This window comes from Echinops telfairi, unplaced genomic scaffold (assembly GCF_000313985.2).
Source record: "Echinops telfairi isolate 266 unplaced genomic scaffold, ASM31398v2 ScPeMD7_2010;HRSCAF=2546, whole genome shotgun sequence".
NCBI lineage: Eukaryota > Metazoa > Chordata > Mammalia > Afrosoricida > Tenrecidae > Echinops > Echinops telfairi.
The window spans coordinates 7,460,448-7,483,551 of NW_022105908.1; the positions used below are offsets into that span (position 1 = coordinate 7,460,448).

The following is a 23,104-nucleotide window of genomic DNA, read 5'->3' on the forward strand; positions in this document are numbered from 1 at the left end:
CACCAGGACAATGCACCTGCTCACACAGCCATCTCAGTGTGCCAATTTTGGGCAAAAATCAGTATACCTCTCTTGCCCCATGCACCTGACTCACCTGACCTCATTCCTTGCGACTTCTTTTTGTTTCTGAGAATGAAGAGGGAAATGAAAGGACAGCGATTTGACCACGTTTAAGAGGTGAAGGAAATAAAAAAAGAGGGAGGTGCTGTCAGCAATCCTAAAAGATGACTTTGAAAAGTGTTTCCAAGAATGGAATCACAGATTTAAAAAATGTATTACGTGTAATGGAGAGTACTTTGAAAGTGATAAGGTTGTTTTGTAAAAAAAATTTAAGCACATAGCTTTTGGGGGGATTGCGGGTTTGTGGGGGTTACCCCCTCATATTATTTGTGTGTTTTCTAAGGGCTTGGTAATAAATATATAATTTATGATAAAAATATGCTATTTGGATATTGAAACATTTCTCAAGGATACATATGTTTAATTCAATGGCACTTAAACAACCAGAGACAAGACAAACTGAGGCAGAACTTCAAGAAGGTCAGGTAAGAGGCTAAATATTGCACAGGAGAGTAATAGAAACCAATTGCTTAAGGAATCAACCTTGACTCATGATGATCCATGTGTATCAGAGTAGAGTTGTGACCTCCCCCCACAGAGTTGATTTCCACGGGGATTTCGCCATGGAGTTGATCCTGACTCACAGTGGCCCTATAAGACAGGGTAGAACTTCCCCTGTGGGTTTCTGAGACTGTAACTGTATAGGAGTAGACAGTCTCATCATTCTCTTGAGGAGCAGCTAGTGGTTTCGAACTGCCGACCTTGTAGTTAGCAGTTCAATTAGTAAGCAGTACACCACCGGGGCTCCTTGCTGAATATAGAAATATTAATAGCTGATTTTCTGACAGCAGACTGCCAGGGTGCTCTTTGAAGATTCCTCTGGGTGGACAAACCTCCAACATTTTGGTTAGTAGCTGAACTTGTTAATGTGCACCACTCAGGGACCCCTAAGAATAATTTTTGGTAGAGGGGTTTATTTCTCAAGATATTAAAACGCAATACAAGGCTATAATTTTATCAATGCACCGTTTAAATGACCACCTGGCTAGTGTCCTGTAATGAAACTGCTTCTTGACTTTCGACAAAACACATATGAACTTAAACACACACAGTGATTAACAACAACCAACACAGCCAGCATTAAGACGACCAGAGCCTAATACCAGAATTTTGTTGGAACTAAGGCAGGTGAAACAGGGGAGGAATATCTCTCAGGGTGCTCCAATTTGCTTCTTGAAACAGTGACCCCCCCAATATAACGTAGGAAGATCTTTTAATCTCTCCCTCTGGCTGGTCCCTACCTCACGTGCCCGGAGTCCACAAGAAACAGAGCACAGGAAGTCATATCTTTCTATCTTTTCAGCACTACTCTGTGAGGTAGGCAGGATATCATACCATTGCTATGATCACCACCACTTACATCAGATGACAGAATTCCAGGTTTATTAAAGGATTACTAAACGAATGAAAGAAAGCCATTCTAAGTGAAAAAGAAAGAAAACAAAAGGAAATGATTAAGAGATTTTAATGACTTAATTTAATATCAGGTGCCGGCAAAGGCTCAGAAACAAGCACTGTCATGAATTACTAGAGAACAAATTGACATAATCTTTCTGGAGGGCAATCTGGCTACGTGTGCTGCAAGTCTTTCAAATGCTCATTCCATCTCACTTGGTAAGTCAACGTCTGGGAATTTATCCTAAAGAAATAATGAGAGCTAGAAAAACAAGCACTTGTGATATTGAAGGACCAAAAGAAGAAAAATGTTTAAAAATAGGGGCAAGCAAACTATGAAATAGCTATACGATAGAGTATCAACAGGACTTCGTGATGGACTACTAATGTAAAGGTTGACAGTTTGAGCCCACACCTAGCCACCATGGAAAAAAGAGGCCTGCCTGGAGATCTTCCATAAAGATTACTTACCTGTGGCCATCAAGTGGAGTCCAGCCAAGAAAACCCTACGGAGTTCTACTCTGTAATACACGGGGTCACCATGAGTCTTAATGGAATCAGCGGCAACATGTCTGGTTTTTAGTTTCTATCTGGCTTTTAAAGTCTTCTTTTAAAGAATATCTAATGATGAGATTATGCTAAAAAATGGTAATGGCAAAAAAATGTTGAAGAGGATGATTCTAAAATAGGTTGCCCTTTTCTTTTCATTTTAACTTAGGAGACACTCACATGCCTGTGTCTGGAAGAAAGCATTGGCAGAGGTCACAGTACCACTTAGTCGGGAGATTTGGACAATTTAAAATTTCTGCTGCTAGCAGCCACGGCATCTTAAAAACCTGGCTACTTCCTCACTAGGTCTTCACAAATCAGCTAGTTACCTCATCTTCCCCAAAGTAGTCCCCTTGGCCTACACCCTTCCCCCGGTATCATATGAAGTGTCCCTTTTCTGCCATCAAGTCAGTTCTGACTCATGCTGACCTTGTGTGTGTCAAGGGTAGAACTGTGCTCCATAGGGTGTTCAGGGGCTGACTTTTATTCAGAAGTAGATTTCCCCTAGTGGTCCTAGGCTGCAAACGGGAAGGTTGGAGGTTTGAGTACAGCCAGATGAAAGGTCTGGTGATGTACTTCAGAAACCTCCGGCACTGAAAACCCACAGAGCCCAGGTAGACTTTGGCACCCCCCTCCCAGGGGGGCCAAGATTGGAATCAAATCAACCACAGCTGATCTTCCTGCTCTGCATTTGACTTTGGGCTGTCTTCGATGACATTCCTGATCATCACATAAAAATCATGAATTGGGTCCCCTATGTCTCTACTATGTGTGCATCTGTCAATAGTCACATATTTGGGAGTTTCATCTCTGGATCTTCAATATCCATCCATCTGGAATCTAACCAGTCTTCAAGCTTGAATGCTGGATTGAAGAATGAAATGGATTGAGCACACAGTTCTTTCTGCTCTATGAATTTAAAGACCAATGAGAGAAATCTAACCAGGATGATCAAATACTGGTAAAGAGATCTCTTTTCTTACCTTAGCTAGCAGGCTCGACACGTGTTTAATTTCACCATTTGCCTTCAGTAATTCTTGTTTGAGCTCCCTACAAGACAGTTCCAGTTGCTCTTTCTCAGCTCGAGCTAATTTCAACAGTTCCTGAACGTCACAGTTCTCTGCTGTCTGCGCCACGGGACTGCTTCCTCCGGCCTTTTGTTTCTCGCTCTCCAACTGAGACTTTAAAGATCTGTTTTCAATCTTTAGCCCTTCCAAGGTGGCTTTACATTCTTCCAGTGTTTTGGCCACCACACTGCTATTGTGTCGTTCCAGTTCTAGAAACCCACGCAGTTTTTCGTTTTCCTCCTTCAGGTGTTTAATCATTTCTAACGCTCCTTGGTGTTCCTCTTCCACCTTTCGTAAGCTGCAGGTCAGCTGCTGCTGAATGAGGAGCAGCTTCTCTCTTTCAAAGCGCCCCTGGTCAAGAATATCTGCGCATCTCTGCTCCAGCTCAAGGATCTTTCCTTCTTGGACACTGGGCTCTTCACTCTTGACGCGCTCTTGTAAAAGGTTTAGCAGCTTCTCGTTTTCCTGACTTAACTGCTCTGCTCTCTCGCGATGCTGATGAAGGGATGTCTCCAGAAGTGTCTTCTGGTCTGCCAGCTTCTCGCTTTCAGCTGTCAGTTCCAGCACCATTTGCTGCAGATCTGACAATTCTTGCAGAGTGGCCTGCAGTTCTTCGGCCATGCTGTGCTGGTTCTCGTCCATCTTTTGGATCTTCTCGGTAAGGGAAGCCAGAGACAACTCACTGGCATTGTTGGGAGAACTCCCCGTGGTAGAACACTTTGAGCTCTTAAAGGGGTTGCTATTGGAAGACACAGGTCTAGAAGGAGTGTCTGCTGTGATGTGCTCAAAATCGGAGGCGTCTGGTGACAAGGAAGCTTTGGTAACATCGCTACTTGAAGAATCCGATGTCCTTAAAGCATTCGCATGTGTGTGTTTTTTATACTCATCGATTTCACCTGAAAGCTGGTTCCCAGACCGGCTTCCGAAGCTTGACTCTGGAGTCAGAGATGTTGGGCAGCTGCTGTCACCCGTGTGACTTGCTGCTCCTTCGGAGTTTGGTGACTGCTCAAGGTAGACCAGTTTCTCCTTCAAGGACCGGTTTTCTTCCTGTAGATCAGAAAGCTCTTTCTGAAAACTCCTGTTCTTCTCCTCCAGGGCTCTTATCAAAGGCTCTGTGTCACCTGATGACATAGATATGGCATCGACATTCTGGTCCAAAGCACCAGTTTCTTCGCTGGTCCAGTCTCTCTTTTCTTGGCATTTCTTTAGTTCACTCCGAAGCCTATTGATTTCACTATCTTTTGCTTTGGCTTCTGCCAACAGTTCTCGGACGTGAGCCTCAAGGCCGGCCCTCTCGGCAGCGTCGCTCTCTTGCTTGGCTTTGGTGGAGGTGGTCCTCAGGTGTTTGGTAGGCGTGGGCGTGCTAGAAGAAGATGGGCTGGACACTGATTTCCTGGGGTTGGAGGGTCCACGCTGCACGGATTTCTCTCTCGGGACTGCAGTGGAAAGCTCGCGGGGCGCTGGGATGCCTGTCCGTTTGGCTGGTGCAGCAGCCCCTAAAGTGAAAAGGAAGAAAACAATGAGGGAAGCGGAAAACTCAAACAGCTTTATCAATGAAAAACAAATGGGTTTCTACAATACGGCGCCATGAACACTGTGGCTGTCACTCTCCATTCATTCCCCCTTCTATTAGACGACCACCTAGCTCTACTGGGGTTTCTGGACCTGCTCCCCCAGATCTAGAATTTGGAGGAAGCCAACGCCTGTTTTGGGTCTAGTCCGGATAATTCCATCCCCAGCCGTAGATGCTGGACTGGGACGTGGAAGAATGCCTCAAAACAAGAGCCAAAGAAGAATGTTTTGTTGTGTACATTTTTGCCACATGTAGAAAGAAAAAAATTACATGAATAACGAGTACAGGGAAGAAGAAAATGTTCTAGAATTGAATGTGGTAATAATTGTACAACTCTTCTTGAGATGACTGAATTATTGAATTGAATGGCATGTGGATGAAGTGTTAATAAAACTGTTTTTTTTTAAAAAGGACAGGTTTTCCAGCCAAGCTTCTGAAGGGTCACTGAACTTAAATGAATGCATCTTAAACTGGAAACACCTGGTAACCACCTTGCCATCACAGGCCAGTGAATGGAGAAGGAAAATAATTTCTTTTTTATTTTTAATCATTTTATTGGGGGCTCTTACAGCTCTTATAACCATCCATACATCCACTGTGTCAAGCACATTTGTACATATGTTGCCATCACCCCAGAAAATAATTTCTTAATGGCTGTGTTGAACTGCTAAATCAGCCCAGCCCTGAGGCCTATTGCTGGCTTTTCCTTTACACAAGCCTTTATTGACCCATTCATTATCTAAGTCACCTTGAATTGGGTTTTCTAGAACTTGTAACTCATGCAAATGAACTGATAAACTTGGTGACTAAATAACAACCTGCTGACAAATCACAAGTTCACTGTGAGCCTTAGATAATTTAAAAAAATTATTCGCATAGTTTGACTAGAACCAATTGGATTAAGAAATCTAAAATCAAATCCACTGCTGTTAGTAGATTCTAATGCATGGCAACCCTGTAAGGCAGAGTAGGAAAGTTTCTTAGGGTTTCTGGGTCTGTAAATTTTGGGGGGAGCAGGCAGCTTCATCTTTTTACCTACAAGTGTCTGGTGGGTTTGAACTGCTGATTTTACAGTTAACAACCCAATACTTAACCCATCGCTTCTTCATTATAAAACTAGAAGTCACAAATAATACTAAAGAGACCAACCTAATGCAATGGTATACTACTTTTAACATAAATGGAAAAGGTGTGCTCATTTGCATTCAGAGAAAACAAGAATAAATGGAATACAAATGTATTATGTATATTTGTGGTAACAGTTTAAGTTTTAAAGGGACTTAGGCATATAATCCAGGAATAATAATCATTTAGAATGCTTTTCATAAAAAAAGGTAAAGGGCCAGGAACCACTGTTTTGCTTTCATTCGCACAGTCCCACAGGTGATCTGAAAACGTAGCATCAGTTGCCCCTGTGCTCTAGAAATAAAACTCTTCTCAGAGGTTAAAGTATAAATGAAAAGTCTTTATGAAAGAAAATCTGTATAAAATAAAAAGCCTATTTGACAAATCGAAAGACCAGCTGATGAAGCGAGACTGACGGCTATATCTTACACCACTGTGTATCTAGAGCTGTTGAGGTCTCCAGTAGCAACATAGACGTGTTCACAGCTCTAGGCCTCCAGTAAGTGCCTGGGTGCAAAGAATGCTCCACTGACTGGCAGAAACAGAGCAGAATCTCCACATGGCACAGTAGCTCAAAACCCATTGTCCAAATTGCTGGTGTAAGACATGAGCAACCACATATATAAATATCTTGAAGTGAAGATGGATGGTTTTCCTTGCTAATAACTGAGTGAGTGCTTTGTAAAACTTCAACTTAATAAGAGGTAGCTATGAGTCTACAGACTTGCTGGCAGTGGAAGTGATGGCCCAAGGGGATGATGTTCTCTAACATAAAATGACAATGATGTCTTTAAGATGAACCAGAGACATATATACATATATACACTATAGATGCATGAAAGTGGTAGGTAGCCAGGATAGGGAAAGGGGGTTGTCCCTCCCATGCCTGTACAGACCCCATATTGGGGGTTAGGAAGGAATTAGGTAAGCATTTGCCACCCGTGAAGACCCCTGAACTGGGCATGCTCCAATTCAGCCCCCTCCCATGCATTCAGGTGGGCGTTACACCTGGGGGCCCAAACCAGGCCCAGGTGGGCTTCATTCAGCCAATGGGGTCAACTAATACCTTCAACCACGCCTCCCCCAGCCAAAGGCAGTAGGAAGGCCAGTCTCTTCTTACTCTGTTCCTGGTCAGAGGCAGGTGGAGGAAGGAGGCCTCTCTGGGCCTGCTTGGGACCCACATGAGCCCACGCTGAGCCTGTTTGAGGCCCGCAGCCTCTCCCTCTATTCCCTTTTTATCCTGCCCCAGCGCCTGCTTGTGCCTGGCTGCACTCTCTCTAGCCTCAGTTGGGCACGCTGTTCCACGAGGTTGCTAGTGTCCAGTTGTGCCCCAGCACGGTTTCTGCATGGTTTGGCACGCTTCCCTGAAGTAGCGTGTGCTCTTTTGAGAATGTAAAACCTGAAGTTTCTCCCGTCCTTCATAAAAACTCACTTGATCACTGCATTAGTCTAGGTACTTTGGAGAAACAAATCCACAGCAACTCACGTATAAGAGAGAGTTTTATGCAAAGAAAATGTGCATCACAAAAACATCCCAACCCAATGCTGCCCAAGCCCACAAGTCCAACATTAACTCATACCCAACACCAGTCCACAAAGTCCTTCACCTCACAAAACAGAGGCAATAATGCCGACTGCAGGAGGAAAGCTGAGTCAGTGAACGTGTAAGCATCTCAGCACTGGCAGGGGTCTCCACATGGCTGCTCCAGCACCCAGGGCTGCATCGGGATAGATCCATGCGGCTTCTCCTTGGGGATGTCTTGTAGGAAATCAATCTTGCAAGCTGAAGCAGGGAACTGCTAAGGCAGCTGCACCCGATACAACCATCACAAAACAAGAGACCCGAGAACTAGAAAGGCGAGGCTTCACCACCCATTTATCCCTCCGCCTTTCAACCAGACCCACGTGTGATTATCGGCCAGGCTGGCACAATTAACTAACTCAATCACAAACCAGGCTTTGGTGTGAATTCCTTCTTGTGCAAAGTCAAGAACCGAAGTATTACCTACTTGGGAAACCTCGCAAATGGATTTGGAGCTTGCACTTAATTCTAGCCCCAATCTAAAAACAATTAGTTCTTAGAACTTGGCCCTGCTTGATGCTTGCCCTCATGAAGAGATCACTGAAGATATAGGTGCTATACAGCAAAATGTGGTGAAGAAACTAGAGGGCACCCAGCTTTCAGAAAGAATAGTGTCTGGGATCTTAAAGGCTTGTTTTCAAACAAGCAGCCATTAAGTGAGGCGTCAACCTCATGACTTATCCATTTCTGAAAGTGTTGTTATCACCTCAAACCAAACCAAAATCAAACTCGCTGCCCTTGAGTCGACACTCTGTGACAGGGTGGAACTGCCCCTGTGCGTTTCTGAGACTACTTGACACGAGTAGAAAGCCTCATCTTTCTCCCGAAGAGTGGCTAATGGTTTCAAACTAAAGACTCCACAATTAGCAGCCTAATGCATAACCACTACACTACTGGGAGAGACAGTTCCTTCAATGTTCCTTCAGCAATAACTTCTTGAAAGGGCTTCATAAGTTTGTGGGGAAAATGGAAAATAACTTCTTGAAAGGGCTTCATAAAGTTTGTGGGGAAAATGGAATTTTCCCATGAACTATGTGATACCCCCTTATATTAATTACTCCCCCAAGTCCTTGGTAACCACTAGTAAACTTTAGTCTCTGTATTTGCCTATTCTAGATATTTCATAGCAATGAAATTGCATGGCAGGTGCCCTTCGATGTCTCACTTATTCCACTCAGTACAGTGTTTTCATGGATCATTCATGCCCTAGGATCTCTTTATGGCTGAGTCAGAGTATATTGTATGCAGAACCTATATTTTGCTTATTCATTCACCTGTTGTTATTTTCACCTTTTGACAATTGTGAATACTGCTACAATGAACACTGTTGCATATATTTGAATCCCTGCTATTAAAGACTCCTGGGTATGTACCTAGGAGTGAATGACGGCCTCCCTTTTAACCTTCAATAATTTTCTGGTATTGAAGATGACAAGGGCTAACATAGAAGTTCTTAGTTATAATTTAACCCATTTCTTTGCTGCATAATCCTAGTGTGTACTCCATTTACATGTTAATTATGCTTTGTCTCACCTTCTAGGGATTACTATTTCTTTACAATAAACCAAAGCCTGTTTATAAAATAAACTGTTAGCACCGATAAGCAACATCATGATGAAAAGAGAAAATACTTAAGTTGTCAAGCATTGCATTTGAGTTAGATCTACAATCAATGCTCAAGGACACAGCAAGACCTCATTTCATGTAACACTGGGCTAAAACATACAAAATATTTTAAGGTGGGGCAGGATTGGGAATTGTTTCATTCTACACACTATTCTCTATGAGTTGAAGCCGACTTGACGGATCCAGAGACAACAAAATGTTTGCCATAGCATTATTTGCAATAGCATAAAGAAGGAAACAACCTAAGCACCCATTCATAGATGAGTGGATAAGCAATGGAATACTATACAGCATTAAAAAATAACTTCCATCTATATCTCAATAAAAAATATTTTTAAAACTATATAAAGAGTAATGAAGGCTTTTACATGCCCATAGAAACCAGTTGCCATTGAGTCAGTTCTGGTTCTTGGCAATCCCCAAAGTGTGTCAAGTAAACTGTGGTCCACAGGTTTTCAATGGATGATTTTTTGTGAAGCAGACCAGCAAGCATTTCATTGCAGATGAGGGCAAGAAATGTACAAATGTGCTTGACACAGTGGATGGATGGATGGCTTGTGATAAGAATGGTATGAGCCCCCAATAAAATGATTTTTAAAAAGTAGGACATCTAGTTGGCAAAGCAGGAAATACATCACTTAAAAGAGAGAACCAAGAAAGAACCTAAAAAAGTGACATTCTGACTGTGGAAGCGTGGAAAAGTCACAGCTGGATCTACAACTGTCATGGCATGAGTCAACATGAGCAAATTTGAACAATTAAAAAGGCAGCTGTGTAAGCGTATCATGTAATGATGTGAGTACATTTGAGGAGATTAAAAAAGAAATGGGAAGGAGCAAGCACCAGTCTTCATTCCTCCAGACTTAACTTTGGGTTTTAATCTGTGCATATTACTTTAATAAGAAAATTATTTAAAAAATGAAATATGACCGTGTGTGAATAAGGTACAGACGCATGTAATCAGCAATCCGTTAGTTTTATAGAGAGTTAGTTTTATAGGCAGCACTGATCTTTGGACTAAGAGTAATGTGAAGAAAAAAAAAGGGAGGCAACTCAGCAAGCAGAAGCGCTGCCATCAACGACAGACCAAGAGCCTGTTATCAGAGCTGGGGCCCCACCTTGACTGTGGCAGTAATTATTTCCAGAGATGGACTTGCCTTTGGCACAGTCTGAATGGAATGTGTTTTTAGAGATTCATACAAATCTCATGTTAATTTAATGGAAAATCTTTTTGCAAATCAAGTAGAGGGTAAAAACACAAAAGATTTCCACACGCATACAAGTGAACCAGATGACTTATTCATTTTTCCTCTTTGTTAAATGAAAACAGTAGCCTTAATGTTTAGAGATGGTTTTTATAAATGGATCGTGTTTTCTGCCCCTTCTCCATTTTACTTTCTTTTGCAGAATGTGAAATTAATTTCACTCACACTTTATTTGCTCAGCAATTCTGCTCACAATTTAAAACATTTATAAACCTACAGCCTTCTTCAAAATCCTCATGTGTTACCACAGCCATAATGAATTCTCCAGATAAAAGTAATGAGGGGACAATAAAACCTCTGAACAAAAGACCCCTAACACAGGAGGCTCCCGTCTGGAGAAAGCACAGTGACTTCTCTTTGTTAGGTTACAGGCAAGATCAGGCAGGAGACAAAGCCACAGTGTTTACGAGAAGAGATAATGGTATGGATTGACCAGCTTCTTGCAAGCGGCTTACACAGTCAGCTACAGTTACACATCTGTAACTGCAATTGCAGAGAAATACTTCATCCCAGAACTCACTCTGCACCCTGGGTCAGCCTCCTTGCTGACTGTGTATGAGCCTGGCACCTCTGAACAGGAATCTCCCGCCACTGTGGGAAAATAAACCACAAGGCTCTAGGCAGCAAATACTAAGAATGAGGAGGAGCTGAAGGGTGGGGTTTTAGTGAGTCAAATGAGATGTCTTTTTCCATGTGCGACCTCACTTTCAGTAAGGATGGGAAGAGATCCACTTTCAGATTTATGGTGCTTGACCTGTAACTTAAAACGACCTACTCTAGCCCACAGTTTAGCTCTCCCTGACGTCTTAAATGTATGGCGTCCTTAAGTGGGAAAAATAGGTAATATTCTAAAAGGCTAACCAAAAGGTTGGTGATCCAGCCCTCCCAGAGGTACTGCCAAAGAAATGTCTGGCCATCTACTTCTGGGAAATCAGTGATGAAAACCCTGTGGAGATTCTGGGGAGAGGGCGCTGTAAAGAGCCCACAGTCCTAACGCCCCATTCAACACAACAGAAATACAACAAGGGCTTGGTACATGGCCTTGAAGGATTCTAAATTGGGACGCAGAGGACAGCCAGAGGGAACGTCACATCTGAACAAATCCACAAATCCACAAGAAACCATCTCTACGCTTTCTTCCCTCCAGTCACACAGGCCTTTGGCTACTGTGAATCCGTGAAGCAAACCTCGCGGCCGAGAGTCTGCTTTCTTAACCACCACACATCCCTTGTCTGCACAGAGAACGAGTTCAAGCCTCTGCTTTCAATTCAACAAGGCAGAGCGCCCCATAGCTCCAATGAGCAATACCGTCAGGTATGACACTGCTGTGAAATGCTACATCAAACTTCTGCAGGGAAGTTTACCCGCTTCTCTGCACACCCCATAGCTCAGACCTCTGTAACCAGCAGTACAGATCTCCTTGAAGGTCAGTTCAGGTCTGTCAGCCCCTCTTCTGGTGGGCACAGAAGACTGCTGATGGAGACTGCTGTGTGCTAGGAAGCAGGTGCCTTGAATAGAAGCTGTGCTCCTAGACAACATACTGGGAAAAGGGTCTCGGATAGCAATAAGGTGGATCTCTGTGGGGGTGGGAGCCCATTCAGAGTCTCATAGTCCCTACCCCAGCTGTTAACAGTCAGCTGCCAGACTCCTGCAAAGTGGCATAGAACAGGGGTGCTCAATACGTCGATAGCGATCTACTAGACGATCGCAAATATAGTGTGGGTAGATCGCATGGCATTTAAAATACAGACGTAAGCCTATCATCAATTCCGTCACTTAATTGATATACAGCACAATCAGATGCAGTCTTAGGTGTCAAACATATGCGCAAACAGCTGCGTTAAGGGCAGCAAAACTGACAAGCTAAGTTATCGCCATTTTTTAGACCTTAGTTTTTTTCTCTTAAACTTAAGAAAGGTTATTAAAATGAGTCGGGGAGCTGGACCAAGTAAGAAGACAAAAATGTATCACTTTCATACGGAATGGGAGATTTTGACACTACAAGCCGACATTCAGCTGAAGTTCAGAGCACAGAAACAGTTCTGGAACTTACTCGCAGAGAGAAAGTACCCAAACATGAGAAAATGTGCTTCCCCCTTGACTGCATGATTTGGCTCTACTTATTTATGTGAGTCAGCCTTTTCCCACATAAAGATCATTGAGTCCAAGTATCGTTCTACTATGCCTGATGGTCATTTGTAAGTGTGATTGAGGCTGGCTGTCAGCAGCTAGTGTCCGGACTATGCATCCCTGGCTCATTCCATTCAGTGCAAGTCATCAGAGTAAATTCAGGTAATGACAAAAAAATGTACATAGTTGATTGTGTTGTTGTGCAATATGGACTCATGCGGTTATGCAAGGTACATACACATACACTGTACATATAAGGAATTCTCAATGCATTTATGAATAAATGTAATAAATACATAAAAATAAATATATGTTTAGCATTTTTGTAGGTGGTAGATCATTTTGACTTGATCATTTTATAAGTAGCTTGCACCCCGGTATAGAATGTGCCCTGCAATGGAGACTACTCCCATAGGCAGGACTCAACCTGCCTCCCTGTGTACACCCATCATAGCTCAGGTCTCTGAAACCAACAGGGCAGAACCCTGTGGGGATCACTTTGTCCCAACTTCCGGCTGGCTCTGAGGACAGCTGACTGAGGCAACTGGATGCTAGGAAGCAGGCAACTGGAATGGGGGCAGGGTGGGTGTGACAGCAACAAGGCAGACCTCTGTAGAGGACCACACAAATAGTAGCCGTTTCTCTCTTAATCAGTCACAGTGACCGCTGGGCTGATGCTAAACTGCCACTGAAGGGCCCCTGCAGCTTGCTCTCGGAGGCAGCACTCAATAGTCCTCTTATATAGCTCAGGCCTCTGAAAGCAGAGGGCTAGACTTATATATGGGTCTGTCTGCCCCCCTCCCCCTTCACAGAAGTCAGCTATAGAATGCTGACTAAAGCCGTTTATGTGCTAGGAAAGGGCTACTTTAAATGAAGATTACACCCACAGGCAACATACCCATGGGAAGTGGGGTACACCGATGGAACTCGAATAGTAACAAGGCAGACCACCTTTGGGGGCAGCTTCAAATGTGGCAGTCTCTCTCCCGCCCAGTACCTGTTGGCTGCAGGACTGTTATGAATTCCTGAAGAAGGTTCCCGGCAGGCAAGCCTGGAAACAGGTCAGTTACATGGTGACTGCTTCCCTAACCACCACACGGTCACAGAGGCTCTGAAAACAAGGTAGTATTTCTCTGACCAGGTTCACTGACAAAAACTTAGTTGGGTGTGGAAAGGCTTGGAACCCTCATATACTGCTTGTGGAACCGTAAAATTGTGCAACCACTGTGGGCAACAGTATGGCATTTCCTTTAAAAATTGGAAGTGGAAATACCACATGATCCAGCAATCTCACTAACCAACTGACTATGGTTTCAAAGACTGAGTTTTTCCGAAGAAGAGAGCCTCATCTTTCTTCCGCTGAACAGCTAGCTGATGGGCTCAAACTGATGACTTCGTGGCTACCAGCCCAATGTGCAATCCATCAAGGTGATCCTAATACTAGGTATACATCCACCTAGAGGAATATTTGCTGTGGCATGAATATGGGCATACTCATGTTAATTACAGCACTACTAAAGTCGCAAAAAGATGGAAATTACCAAAGTGCCCATTCAATGGATGAAAGAGTAAAGAAACCATAATGCACATGTATGCAGGGAACTACACAACAGTAAAGAATGGTGATGAATCTGATAACATGGGGAAACCTGGAGGACCTAATGCCGAGACCTATGAGTCAATCACTTAGGAACAAATATTACATGAGGGGGCTTGAAAATATTCATGAAAAAATTCCACTATCTTTTAATTCCATCTCTCCATGAATTTTTGAAGCCCTTTTTAATGAGACTATTGCCACAAAAAGTCAAGAAAAGGTTTATACCTAGAAAGTAACATTCTTTGAAGGTTACCAAGGATAGGAGGGAGAGGGAGATAAGCAATTTAGCAGAGCATGGACACATTAACTTGGATGGAGGGAAAAGCACTGTACAGTGAGGGGTAGGTGGCAAGATGATTAAGGCAAAAGAAGACGCTGGAAAGAGCACATGAGTTAAAGGCAAAGGTAAATACTACTATAAAAAATCTGGCAATAACAATAATCCTAAAGTGGATACAAAGATGGACACTCGGGTTGAGCAGGTGTAGGAAGGAGTGGAACTCTACCTACAAATATATTTAGGTTTCATAGAGGCTATTTCTACATATGTCTTTATATGTGCTGTAAATATATTCATGAATATACTAGAACACAGAGGGGCAAAACTATGAAAACTTCTTAGCCATAATCAGACAACTCGAGAGAATGAACATCATAACCTCAGGGAAACTTAGGTTCATTGGAACCACATTGTCCACTAAGACGATGTTCTACATCCTATTTTGGGGAGTAGTGACTGGGGTCTTAAAAGCTTGTGCGCATCCATCTATAATGCAGTCTAGGTCTCTCCCTATCCAGAACAAAGAAGCGTGAAGAAAATCAAAGATGCACAGCAACCATTCATACAATGGACTGAAAACCATGCAAACTTCAGCCTTCTGAGGCCAGAGGAACTAGATGGTGCCTAGCTACCACTGCCTACTGCTCTGAAATGGATCATAATAAGATGTCCTGGATAGAGTGGGAGAAAAAAATGTCCAACCGTACGCAAAATCATAGATACCCTCCAGGCCTAAAATTGAGCTTACCCATGGCTCAACTTTCAGCCAAATCATAGACAGGGGTGTGTGGTAAATGGACAATAACACAAGGGAGGTAGAGGCTCCTTAGAGCAATCAACCACATCAGGTCAAAAGGACAGCTTTCGCCCAGGAATAAACCTCAGGAGGCAACAGAAGATAGGAAAGGACAGAAGGATGCATGGTAGTGGTAAACACAGGGAGGATGTGGGGGGTGTATTACTACATTGTGTAGATTGCAATCAATGTCCCAAACCACAATGTATATGAATTATTGAATGAAAAATCTATTTACTCTGTAAACTTTCACCCAAATCTCAATTTAAAAATGATATAAAACAAAAAAAAACCTCCTGACCAAAAAAGTTCTAGATCATATGACTTTTTTGGTAAATTTTACCAAACATTTAGAGAATTGGCACCAATCCTGTTCGAATTTTTCCAAACAATGAAGAAGGAATACTCTCTACTTCATTCTATGACACAGACATAAGTGGAATGCCAATACAACTTAAAGTCACCACAAGAAAACCAGGGATAGAGGCCTCAAAAAGTTCATGGAAAAATTCCATGATATTTTTTATTCCATTTTTCATCAAACTTTCTTAAGACCCTTAATATCTGGCAATATACTTTATGAACATAGATGTAAAAATCCCCAGCAAAATGGTAGCAAACAAAAGCCAACAGCATATTAAGAGAGTTGTATACTATACTCAAGTGAGCTTTATTCCAGGACAGGGATCACTTAACACTAAAAAAAAAAAAAAAATCAATCTAACAGATCACATTAAAAGAACCAAAGAAAAGGGCTCTATGATCACCTCTATGGATACAGAAAAATATTTGAAAAAAATCAATTGATGGAAACCCTCAAGCAAATTGGAATCCATCATACTTGAGGGGGAGACTGAGAGCTTTCTCCTTGCAATCACAAATAAGACAAGGATGCCTGCTCTCACCATTTATATTCAATATTGTATTAGCAGTGTGAACTAAAGCAGTAAGATAAGAAAAAGAAATGAAGGACATCCAAGTTGGAAGAGAAGATATAAGGATGACAACTGTAATAATATTTAAAATGATGGTGATGAATTGATTTGTCTGTCACCAATCTTGAATTTGTGATGATTTCCTGTGCTTTATATAATGTACCCCATGGTCATATGTGCATACTGATGATTTTCTTCATTCAGAATGATTGTCTTTGTTTTGTCTTTGTCCTGTTTAAAGCTTAATAAGAGGGCCCTAAAGGGGGTGGGGGCAGAGGGGAAGCACAAGCAGCAGGGGCTAATGATTCTCAGGGTTGACAAGCAAGACACTGTCTCAAATCGAAAGAACCAGAGGTTGGAATATGATAAGCCAGATGCAGGATCCAAATGCAGCTTTACCAAAAAGGAAGCTTTGCCAGAATGTCCATATATATTTGAAGCAGACCATATTTCTGAAGAAACCCCCTTTCAAATGACTGGCTGCTCACAGCAGATCTGATCATGGAACTGATTACATCATATCAGATTTTATGCTGTGGATAACTGCCAAATCAAGTCAGGCTGCCATACAATTTAATTATCACAAGTCCCTAGCAGAGAGTGGTAGGCAAAACACTTAAATGAAAATTATATGTATAGTGCAATATATTGAATACACATAGGACCTAAAACACAATGTTAAATGGGGGGAAAAATGATACCAAGTAAGTCCAGTGTACTTGCTGTTGCTGCTGCTCACTGCCATCAATTTGATGCCAACTCATGGAGACCAAAATGTATGCAGAGTGGAATTGTTACATCGTTTTTCAAGTCTATGACCTATCAGACGTAGATCGCCAGCTCGGTCAAAATTTCAACTAGTAGTCCAGCACTTAACCATTTCCACTACCATGAGTGCTTCTACTGTAATTATAATTAAATAACCTTGTTTTGTGTATTGGACCATTTATCAGGGCACAATAAGCAGATATGATTGGCTTTGTAAAGTTTCTTCTTTTAAATAAATAATTTTATTGGATGCTCTTACAGCACTTATAATAATCCATACATCAATTGTATCGAGCACATTTGTACATATGTTGCCATCATCATTTTCGAAACATTTATTTTCTACTTGAGCCCTTGGTATCAGCTCTTTTTCCTCTTCTCCCCCGCGCCACCCCGTGAACTCTTGATAAATTATAAATTATTATTTTTCATATCTTACACAATCCGCTGTCTCCCTCCACCTACATTTCTGTTGTTGTGTTTGTGTGTGTTATACATCAATCATTGTGATCTGTGTAAAGATTCTTAAAAGCGTGAATCAATGCACTTTATCATTACAGTTGGCTGCCATTTACAAACTCTTCATGCTCTATTTACTACTGCTGCATAACAAGTTTTCCTATCATTTCACAGCTTAAAGAAACAACTATTTTTCTTTTCCTTATGATACTGCCAGGAACTTAGGAAAGGCTTAGATAGAGGTAGGTTTTACTTTGACTCTCAGGTGGTTGCAACTAGATGATGATTGGAGCTGCAGTCCTTTGACTGGGCTAGACATCCCAGGCCAACAAATGGTGCAGTCAAGATCGGAGTAGGGCTGGGCTGTTGACTTGGGAACTCTCCAGCCTGGTGGTCTCATGGGGGCTGGCCTCCTAACACCGTGGCTTAGGGCTCCAAAGTGAATGTGATTCTACAAATGGGAGAAGCTGCATTGCCTTTTATAACCCAACCTCAGAAATCACAGGGACTCATGAGGCTTACTCTACTCGTAGAAGCAGCCATAGAACTACCCAGATTCAAAGGGAGGGGATATAAATTCTCAGGGAGTCGACAAAGACTGGCAGTTAAAATCCACCAGTGGCAGCTCAGAAGAAAGGCGTGGTGATCTACTTGGGAAAAACGCAAGTAGATGGAGCTTAGGATGTATGGAGCACAGTTCTCATCTGATATACATGGAGTCACCATGAGTTAGAATCAACTTGATGACAACTGGTTTGAATTTTTTTTATTCTCTATGGCAGAAGGCAAAAAACATGTATATATAAAAGCATGTGGGATAGGAGATAAAATTGTGGGCATCTCAGGAAAGCAAAATTGGTCATACTTCAGTAGGTGAATATGAGTTTTTATGTCATAAAACCACTGATCGTATCCTTCTATTTTTCAAGCTGATGTTTTAATCATTAGAATGTCTACATATGGAAGCCAGTATTAATTCTACAGACAATTTGCCAATTCTAAAAATATAGTGAAAACAGTTGTGAAGTCTACCCTTTGATAAATTATAAGACTCTTGATGTTTTACATTTTCTCTGGCAAGTTTTACCTTTTTAGTACAGAGCAGAAGAGGAAATTTTTTTTGTTTCACCATGCTCTTCAAAATCAAGCTCTAGGATTGATGAAAATATGTTCGGTACTTTACCACAAAATAAAATGATTTCTCTCTTTTCCTTATTTCTTTATGAATATTAAAAAATTTAAAACCCAGCTATTTTCTTTTCCTCTTTTTCAAAAATCATTTTATTGGGGGTTCGTACAACTCTTATCACAATCCATCCATCCATCTATCCATGGTGTCAAGCACATTTATACATATGTTGTCATCATCATTTTCAAAACATTTTCTTTTTACTTGAACCCTTGGTATCAGCTCATTTTTCCTCCCTCCCCCATGAACTCTTGATAATATACCTTTTTTTTTTTCCATGTCTTACACTAACTGATGTCTCCCTTCATTCACTTTTCTATTGTCCATCCCCCTGGGAGGGGGTTATATGTAAATCATTGTGATCAGTTCCCCCCCCCCACCACCTTCCCCTTCCCCTCCTGGTATTGCTACTCTCATTATTGGTCCTGAGGAGTTTATCTGTCCTGGATTTCCTGTGTTTCCAGCTCGTATCTGTACCAGTGTGCATGCTCTGATCTAGTCAGATTTGTAAAGTAGAATTGGGGTCATGATAGTGGGAGGGGGAAGCATTAAAGAACTAGAGGAAAGTTGTATGCTTCATTGGTGCTATACTGCACTCTGACTGGTTTGTCTCTTCCTCGTGACCCTTCTGTAAGGGGATGTCCAATTGTCTACAGATGGGCTTTGGGTCTTCACTCTGTGCCCCCACTCCCATTCACATTGGTATGATTTTTTGTTCTGGGTCTTTGATGCCTGATACCTGATCCCATCGACATCTCATGATCCAGCAGGCTGGTGTGCTTCTTCCATGTGAGCTTTGTTGCTTCTCAGCTAGAAGGCCACTTGTTTATCTTCAAGCCTTTAAGACCCCAGATGCTATAGCTTTTGATAGCCAGGCAGCATCAGCTTTCTTTACCATATTTGCTTAAGCACCCACTTTGTCTTCAGTGATCATGTCGGGAAGATGAGCATCAGAATGCCAGGTTATTAGAACAAAGGGTTCTTGCATTGAGGGAGTACTTGAGTAGAGGCCCAATGTCCATCTGCTACCTTAATACTAAACCTACAAATACATGTACATAGATCTACTTCCCAAACCCAGCTATTTTCTACGTAGAAATGATACTGTAACAAAAACACTTTACATTTATCAATTCATTTAAATCTTATACTGTAAGATTTACAGACTTAAATCAACACTGTTGTTAAATATATTTTTACAGAAGAGGAAATAGGAAAATGAAGCACCATTGGGTTACACAGACTAAACCAGAACTCAAACCCAGGAAAGTTCACGTTTCGTTTTTACCTTTTTAAAGTGATTTTGATATAAGAAATCTCTGAGTGGTGCAATATATTAAGCACTAGACTACTAACCATAAAAGTTGGCTAGTCCAACTCACCCAGAGACACCTCTCAAGGAAGCTTAGCAATCTGCTTCTGAAATGCCAGTCTTGAAAATCCTATGAAGCAACAGTTCTTCTCTGCCACATGGGGTCGCCACGAGTTGGAATAAACTTTATGGCAACTGGTTTCATTGGAATATAATTTGCATACTATAAAATTTACCCATTTACATTGTACAAGCCATTGATTTTGGTACATTCTGAGAGTTGTGCACTATCTTATAATCAATTTTCAAATATGTTCATCACTCCCAAAAGACACCCCATCCCATGTCCCTTAATTGCCACTTTCCATTTCCCCTAAGGTCCACCCCTGCTCCCATCAGTCCTAGACAACCAGCCATCTATTTTCTGTCTCTATGGATTTCCCTACTCTGGAAATTTAATATAAACGTACTTTGTCGGAAAGATGAGGCTGTTTGCTCCCAGAGACTTAAAGTCTTGGAAACCCCAAAGGGGAAGTTCTACTCTATCTTAGAGAGTCAGGGAGTCAGAATCTACTCAATGGCAGTAGGTTTTGTTAGTGGTTCAAAATTCATATTCATAATCTTTAAATTCTTCTTTCCTCATGTGGAAATAATAATGTTCTTTCAAAAGCTAAAGAAACTCTGGTGATGCTGTTGGGTAAGCATGAAACCATAAGGTTGGCAGTTCAAACCTACCAACTACATAGAGTTGAGTCGGAATTGACTTCATGGCAGTAGGTTTGGGTTTGGGTTCTAAGTGCCCTGAAAAGAATGGCTCTTCTAAAATTCTCTCCATGTTGAGACAAACAAACATGCTTATTAGTGTTTTATTGGGGATCATAACATATGCATACATGCCATAAAACTGTAAACATGGCTCTGTGAATGATATTATCTCATTTTAGCATACACCTAATTGATAGCCTTCCAGAACACTGCAAGTACATATAGCTATTCTTTTTAATAATGTAATATTTCATAGGAATGATACACTATCATTTAGTCAACCAATTCCTACCAAGCTGTTTCTAGAGCTGGGTCAGTACAAAAAAGTTGTGCAATTCTACAGAAGACAGCACTGAAGATAGAGCCCAGAGAGAGTGGCGGGCCTGCCCACACCACAGGGGAGCAAACTAAGGGAGAGAGCGGGGGAGAGGGAGAGAAACCTGAATTCTGGCCCATTAAGCCTTGAGGATGACATTCCTGCTTGGAGCAGGAATTGTGCCAGGTCTGACACCCCACCCCACCCCGCCCCCACCACTACCAGGGCGAAACTCAAAGGGAGCACAACAGAATAGCAATGGCAGCAAAGCAAGGAAGCCCCCAAGGAATCCACAAAACACTTCTGACTGGGGGGCAGGGCTTGGCTTGACTCATTGGAAAACATTCATAAGGGTCAGCAAACAGGCCTGGAGCTATTTCTAGGCTTCTTTCCTTCTTTCCTTTCTATGTCTATCTATGTAAGATAAGCATGATAAACAATCCTGAGGAGAAAACAGGGGATATGGAAGAGGAGGAGGTGGGGGAAAGGGAGTGGGGACCCAATAAACCCAGGGACAAAGGAATAACAAGAGATCTAAAATCAAAGGTGAGGGAGGGCATAGAATGCCTGGTGGGGTTGTATCAAGTGAAGTGTAGCTGAGAGGAATTAATGAGAGTAGAATGAAAGTCAAACATGACAGGGGGACAGGAGTAAAGTAAAAGGAAATAGAGGAAAGAATTAGGAGGCAAAAGCCATGTGTAGAGGTATAAATATAGGCATGTATATAGGTAAATATATTAATATGTGATAGGGATATAGGTCTATGTACATATACTTATATGTTAAGTATCAAGGTAGCAGTTGGATATTGGGTCTCTACTCAAGTTCTCCCTCAATGCAAGAACACTTTGTTCTAATAACCTGGCATTCTGTGATGCTCACCTTCCCAACACGATCTCGAAAGACAAGATGGGTGCATAAGCAAATGTGGTGAATAAAGCTAATGGTGCCCGCATATTAGAAGATATAGTAACTGGGGTCTTAAAGGCTTAAAGTTAAACAAGTGGCCATCTAGCAGGAAAGCAACAAAGTCCACATGGAAGCACACCAGCTTGTGTGATCACAAGGTGGGAAGGGATCAGGGATCAGAAGATCCAAAACAAAGAATCATATGCGAAGAAGAGAATGGGATTGGAGACCCAAAGGTCATCTGTAGACAATTGGACATCCCCTCACAGAAGGGTCACAAGGAAGGGACGAATCAGCCAGGGTGCAGAGTAGCACTGATGAAACATACAACATTCCTCTAGTTCTTTAATGCTTCCTCCCCCCCTTCTCCCCCACTATCATGACCCCAGTTATACCTTACAAATCCTGCTAGACCAGAGCACGTATATATAAGAGCTCTCAACACAGAGAATCCAGGACAGATAAACCCCTCAGGAGCAGTAATGAGAGTAGTGATATCAGAGGGGGGAAAAGGGGAACTGATCGCAATGACTGAAGTATATCAACCCTCCCCCTGGAACAAACAACAGAAACGTGGGTAAGGGGAGACAGAGGATGGTGTGAGATATGAAAATAATAATAATTTATAATTTATCAAGGGCTCACAAGGGTGAAAGGGTTGGGGAGCTGACGCCAAGGGCTCAAATAGAAAGAAAATGCTTTGAAAATGATGATGGCAACATCTGCACAAATGTGCTTGATACAATTGATGTATGGATTGTAAGAGCTGTAAGAGCCCCCAGTAAAAAGATTTTTAAGAAAAATAATGCAATTATGCTTTTTCTACAGTCCTTAAATAGTGGTGTATTAATTCTTGGAGAACAAAAATCCTCAAAAGTGGAATTGTTTCATCAAAAGGAACATATATTCTTAATATCAATAGCTATTGCCAGATTACTTTGCAAAAGGATTACACACATTCATGTTGCCACTAATAATGTATGAGAGTAATTATTTCTTTACATGCTCACCAGCACTCATTGCTATTCTTTATAATGAATGAAAAAAGTGTTTTACTTTTCATTGTGGCAAAAATGTATATATATAAGAAAACATTTGCCTTTTTAACCATTTCCAAGTATACATCAGTGGTAGCAATTACCTTCATCATGTTGCACCTGACTGCCACTGTTTTCCCATCACCCCAAAGAGAAACTCACTAAGCCTCTTCCTCAAGGATTCCCATTCTCTCCTTGGTCACTACTAACAAACGTTAGTGTCTATATACTTACCCATTATAGATATTTCATTTAAGTGGGATCCTACAATGTTTATCCTTTTGTATCGGCCTCATTTCATTCACC

At 41.8% G+C, this 23,104-nt stretch overlaps 1 protein-coding gene across 2 annotated transcripts in view; it reads right to left on the reverse strand.

Moving 5' to 3' along the window:
* The window catches only part of SPECC1 (sperm antigen with calponin homology and coiled-coil domains 1), a 369,887-nt gene that overhangs the window by 129,464 nt on the left and 217,319 nt on the right, over nt 1-23,104 (reverse strand). For both annotated transcript variants that reach the window (XM_045293384.1, XM_045293383.1), the window contains exon 4: nt 3,048-4,627. In XM_045293384.1, the coding sequence (XP_045149319.1) occupies nt 3,048-4,627 (1,580 nt within the window). The remainder of the gene's footprint in view (nt 1-3,047; nt 4,628-23,104) is intronic.